Source organism: Apis dorsata, unplaced genomic scaffold (assembly GCF_000469605.1).
Source record: "Apis dorsata unplaced genomic scaffold, Apis dorsata 1.3 scaffold_165, whole genome shotgun sequence".
Lineage (NCBI taxonomy): Eukaryota > Metazoa > Arthropoda > Insecta > Hymenoptera > Apidae > Apis > Apis dorsata.
In genome coordinates, this window is record NW_006263454.1 from 114,498 (window position 1) to 120,337 (window position 5,840).

Sequence of the window (5,840 nt, forward strand, 5' to 3'; positions counted from 1 at the left end):
TTGTTGTTGCTGTTGCTGCTGCTGCTGCTGCTGCTGCGAGGATTGCTGCGAGTTGGCCGAGGAACAACTCGCCTGGCCTTGGCTCTGGGCGCGCAACCTGCACCCACCGGGGACACCCTCGCCACCCCCTGTCCCGTGGCTAACGCCGATCCCCATTGCAGTTGCACCGATTCCGCTCGACATCTGCAAACGATATCTGCTCTGATCAACCGCCCCTCTCTCTCTCTCTCTCTTTCTCTCTCCATCTCATCGTCCTCGCTAAAAATAAAACGCGCACACCACTGGAGCGAACCGATCACGCGACCTTAACCTTCTTCCGCCGGCCGATTCGCGAGAATCGAGAGGGAGGGGTGAGATGAGTCGTGAGATTGGAACAGGGAGGATGACACTTTGGAAATTTTATTTTTTTTTTTTTTTTGTTAAAATTGGAAAATGTCAAACGTTGTTCTCAAACGTGCCGGGATTTTAATTCTATTCGAGAAGAAAAATTTCACGGATTGGAGATGGTGTAGATGATGGTTTTCCAAAAATTTTTTTTTTTTCTCTCTCTTCTTTCTTAGTGAAATAAATCAGAGTATCGATAGCCTTCTTTCGATTCGAGGAAGGAAATTGAGAAGGAATTGAGAAAGAGTAAATTGTAATGAGGAGGGGGGTATGATGCTTTTGAAATTTTCTTTAAATTTTTGTTTTAATATTGGAATCGGTTTATCGATTGTTTTTGGTTAAGATTAATTTGTGGAAATCGAAGGGAGAAAGAGAATGGCGCTTTTATTTTGAAAAAAAATTTTTTAGAATCAAAAAGAAATTTCTAGAGGAATTTGTGATAATTTTCTTTTGAAATTTTTATAAAAAGATATTGGAGAATGGAAGGGAGAAGAATACGAAAGGAGAAATTAAAATTATAAAAAGAATTAAGAAGTGAAATATTCAGATTCGAGAATTTCTTTAAAAATATCGAATCTGAAAGAAACAATGAAAGAAGAATGGAAGGAATTGTCGGCGTGAATAAAATTAGAAATGGGGACACTTTGTGGAATTGATTCTGAATTCTTTCGAACGTTTCGAAGAACGTTGAAGAAAAATTATAGCGATATTCTTTGAAATTTTCTTTGGAAAATTAAGTTTCGAACACTTGCAAAAAAAAAAAAAAAAAATTTAGAAAACACGATATTCCTCGAAGTTTTCTTTGAAAACTTAGAAAATCGAGCGTAAAATTGAATTAAAAAAGAAGAAAAGACAAGGAGAATATTAAAAAGAATATTTCAGATTTTTCCTCGAAAGATTATTAAAGAAATAGAATTATAAATAATGAATTAAAAATATATACCGAGAACGTTAGTAGATTATAATGTTTTTATCAGGAAAGGGAAGACACACGATATAGTTCAGGCTTATGAGTAGATAAAGTGACAAAGGTTGATTCGAAATGTTAATAATAAGCGTGGATTAACTGCGGAAATCTGTAGCTGGCTAGATAGCGACAATCGCGTTGTAGATTCTAATTGCTACATTAATGTCAACGTTGTGGAACTTATTCTCCGGAGGGTTTTGATTAGGGCAATCCGATTAGGGAACGCGGAATTGGCATACATAGGAGTGTCGTCACGACGAAGAAACGGACGACTATAAGCGCGTTAAATTAATCATATCGTGGAAAAAAGGGGCAAAGTAAATGTTTTTCCAGAAACTTTTTCGTTTTTTTCTTTTTTTTTTTATAAATCTCTTATCTTTACTTCGATCGAAATGAATTTTCGTACAATTGAAAAATTTGAATTTAAATTAGTATAAAATTCAATTATCGATACGATTCTTATTCCTAAAGAAAAAAAAAAAAAGATCCTCCATTAAATTTTAAATCTTATCCTTCGTTAAAACAATTAAAACAAATTTTCACGATGATCGAAAAATTTAAATTTATAAATCAATGTTAAAATTATATTCGAGAATATGATTCTTGTCCTAAAAATTTCTGGAAAAAAAAAAGATCCTCTGCTGTTTGACGATAGAAAAAAAAAAAAAAAGGAAAAAAGCTTTATTAAAATATCGAAACGATCGAAAACGGGTGGAATAGATTTTGATTAGTCGGAAAGCGTTTCACGTGATCTCCTTTCTTCGATATTCCGGTTTATAGAGCCGGTAAATTGAAGTGGCTAAAGGGAGGTCATTTCCATCAGAGATAGTTTTCAATGAGAAAAGAAAAAAGAGAGAGAGAAAGAGAAAGAGAGACTCGTGCGCCTCACGGACACAGGATTTACACAGGCAAAAATCCAATCTTCCTCTTTCACCGGAGGATATACACTTGAAAAAGCGTCACAAGGATTTGAACACTTGAAAAAACATCGGCTCGTACGCGGAAGTAACGATAAAGTCGTTAAGCTTTAATTGAAACAACCTGACCGTACTGTAATTGACACATAAGCTTTCAAAAGCCGGCCAATTTGTTTCGATACGATTGTTGCACGGTCAGCTGCACTTATCGATCTCGTGCTCGTGCTTTCGAAATTGGAAACGACGACGTTATCCGAATTCGGGATCTCGCGGGCGAAAGCTTTGAGAATGTATATAATCGAGCGCTCGAGCGCCCTGAAAATTTCACGTATTTTAAATTTATCAAAAAATAATTCTCCGATTCTAAAAATTCTCTCTCTGTGAAATGGGAACCTTTTCTAAAAATAACGGAAAGAATTTTCAACGAACGAATGCCAGAAATTTTTTAGAAAATTCTCAAAAAGAAAAAAAAAAGAATGTAAAAGAATGTAAAAAAAAAAAAAAAAAAAAAGTAAAAAAATATAAAAAAAAAAAAAAAAAAAGTAAAAAAATATAAAAAAAAAAAAAAAAAAAGTAAAAAAATATAAAAAAAAAAAAAAAAAAAGTAAAAAAATATAAAAAAAAAAAAAAAAAAAGTAAAAAAATATAAAAAAAAAAAAAAAAAAAGTAAAAAAATATAAAAAAAAAAAAAAAAAAAGTAAAAAAATATAAAAAAAAAAAAAAAAAAAGTAAAAAAATATAAAAAAAAAAAAAAAAAAAGTAAAAAAATATAAAAAAAAAAAAAAAAAAATGAAAAAAAATTAAAAAAAAAAAAAAAAAAAAATATTCCTCGGACAGAATTGGAAAAAAATTTTGAAGACATTCCTACGAAAACGAGTTTCTAAAGAAATTCTAAAGGAGACCTCAAGATGCCTCCAAGATCTACTCAAAGCTCTAATTTTAAAACACAATTCCTAAACCTGGTCGAGATCGACTCTCGAATGGTCACAATCACGCATCGCGGCGTTTCCTCTATTTTCAATTTCCTTTATTTTTATACACGACATAATTTTATATATATATCGATCCACGAGCAATTTTGCTACGATAACGAAGGATTTGAGATTTGCTTATACGATTTGTGGCATATTGATTGACAAATAGCAGGCCTTCGTTGTGGAACGTGTGCATGGGAGAAGATCGAAAAGATCGAGGCGTCTACAGACGAAAAAAGGCATGTCGTTGCAATCTAAAAATCTTGATTTTCGATGGAATCGAGAGAAAAAGGAAATTGAAGATTATTAGAAGAATTAAATTTGGAGATGATTAAATTAGAGAAAAATTGCCAACTCGATGAAACGATAAATGAATCGATGATAAGTGATCAATTAATATAGAATATTAAGAAATTGGAGATGATCGATTAATGTATAATTGATTAATGAAAAATCGAGCGAAATATTTAATTTTAAGAAAGTTGAAATTGAATTGAAAGTGTTTACGAAATAAAGAGGATGTATTTTTCGAATGAGAGAATTTAGATTTTAGAAATGCAAAGGAGAACGTTTATTGCTTTTTTATTGATTTTCTTGGAAATATTTTAAAGTGCAATATAATGCATTAAAAAGGAACGAAAAAAAAATAAAAAAAGGAATTATCGAAACGCATTCCTTATTTCATTGTTCGAAATATACTTTTTTACGATTCCTTGCGAATAGCAATCATATTAGGTGATTATCGTCAAAAATAGTCTTAAATGTAAATAAAGTTAAAGTTTAAGTGTTCGACTCACGCTCACTTGTTTGCAAAAAAAAAAAAAAAAAAAATTCGGGTTTTTTTAAAATGAGACATTCGAATCCCGGAAACGATTTTAATGAAAAAAAAAAAAAAAAATAATTCGAGTTTATTTAAAATGAGACATTCGAATCACGGAAACGATTTTAATGAAAAAAAAAAAAAAAAATACAAATTCAACGCGAAGACGATAAGATAAAAGTTTCATGAGAGGTTGGTATGAAAAGCATGTCACGGATACAGGATGACTGAGCAATCACCGGCTACTATTGGAACATTGCCCAAAAGTGCATTCGCACAATGTTTACATGCTCTGAAAGATACGAAAACATTTCGACTCAAAAAGATTGCCGCGAAAAGAAGAGAAGAAAGAATTTTTCCTTCCACTTTCTATTTTTAAATATCACATTTTTCAAACATAATTCTTGAAAATCACTCGTACGATAACGATAAATAAATAAATACATCTTGTTGATGTATACGTATCATCATCGTCATCGAGTGATTCGAAACGAATCGAAAACGTCGTTGATAATCGTCGTGATCGATGAAGATCGATCCCATTAAAACACGTGTACTCGATGGAGATATTCTAAATTTCATCTCTTCGTAATATTCTATTTCTAACATCCTTGAATCTACAATTTATTTATCGGAGAAATTTCTTTAAAAAAAAAAATTTACCAAAATTGCCGATAGATCCGATCGACGTTGCTCCATAATTTTAAATCATTCGAAAGATTTCTCCGATAAAAGATTAATTAAACAACGAAATTCAAGTAACGAAATTTTCGATCCGTGTCGAGGATACCACGAAGAGTTAAGTGTACTTTATCTCAATGCTTAAACCCGTGACCTAGATTCCAATTATTTCCACAACTGGAGACCACTCGCGAGCATTTCTCAAATAAATTTCCCTCTACCTTCTTCGAAGCCACAATAGCAATATCCACCAAACTATACTCTCCAAACAACGCGATACCCCACCAAGATCCGCGAGAGAACGGATTTCCTGGTTTCGGCGCGTGTATCAGCTAACGACGAATCATCCAGGCCGAATATAAATCCCGTTTGGATCAACAGGCTCGACACAATCCGCCTAACCTAAATCCTCTCCCTGTCTCTCTTTCTCTCTCTCTCTCTCTCTTCGATGCTCGACGTTTTCCAGCTGTTATATGAACCACCATCATCCCTACCAAGAAACCAATCCCTCTTCCCGCATTTCTCATTCTTCCAAGTTTTCGCGAGAGATCGACGGATAATCAAATGTAAAAGTAAACGCAAAGAGAGAGAGAGAAAGAGAGAGAGAAACAGACGAAGAAAAAGCACGAAAAAGCAGCGTGAAGAGAGAGAAAAAAGAGAGAGAGAGAGAGAGAGAGACGCGAGGTCTGGCTCGCATCTCAACCATCGACAGGGCAACTCTCAATCGATATCGCATCGCCTCACCTCTATCATGTTCCATGCGCCCGAAAGCGAGTCCAGCTCGCTTCCCGCGTTCCTGCGATCTCAGCCTTAGGGACGTTCGCTCGGCCGAGGCCGCGACCAAAGCACGCGTTAATCCGACCGTGATCCTCTCCTCTTCGGCTGGCTTCGCCCCGAAGGAGGCGAGACGCGTGGTAATCGACCGTGTTACCCTTATCCCGGTCCACCCGCGGGACTAAGGCCTCTCCGGGCCTCGCCCGAACCCTGCATTCTCCCACCACGCTCCTCACGGCCCCTCGTCGTCGATTATTATGTTATCACTCCCCCCCTGCCCACTCTCGCCCCTACCCCTCTTCGCTTTTCACTCTTCCTCGCAC

General features: G+C 35.1%; 1 protein-coding gene across 1 annotated transcript in view; it reads right to left on the bottom strand.

The window, feature by feature from the left end:
* LOC102672296 (regulator of G-protein signaling 17-like) overlaps positions 1–5,834 on the bottom strand; it is a gene marked incomplete at its 3' end in the record, with an annotated part of 10,823 nt that extends 4,989 nt beyond the window's left edge. Inside the window, exons 1-2 of the mRNA XM_031509649.1 lie at positions 5,488–5,834; positions 4–183 (exon numbers count right to left, since the gene is read on the bottom strand). Coding sequence (XP_031365509.1) covers positions 4–183; positions 5,488–5,496 — 189 coding nt within the window. The remainder of the gene's footprint in view (positions 1–3; positions 184–5,487) is intronic.
* Between the last annotated feature and the right edge of the window lie 6 nt (positions 5,835–5,840).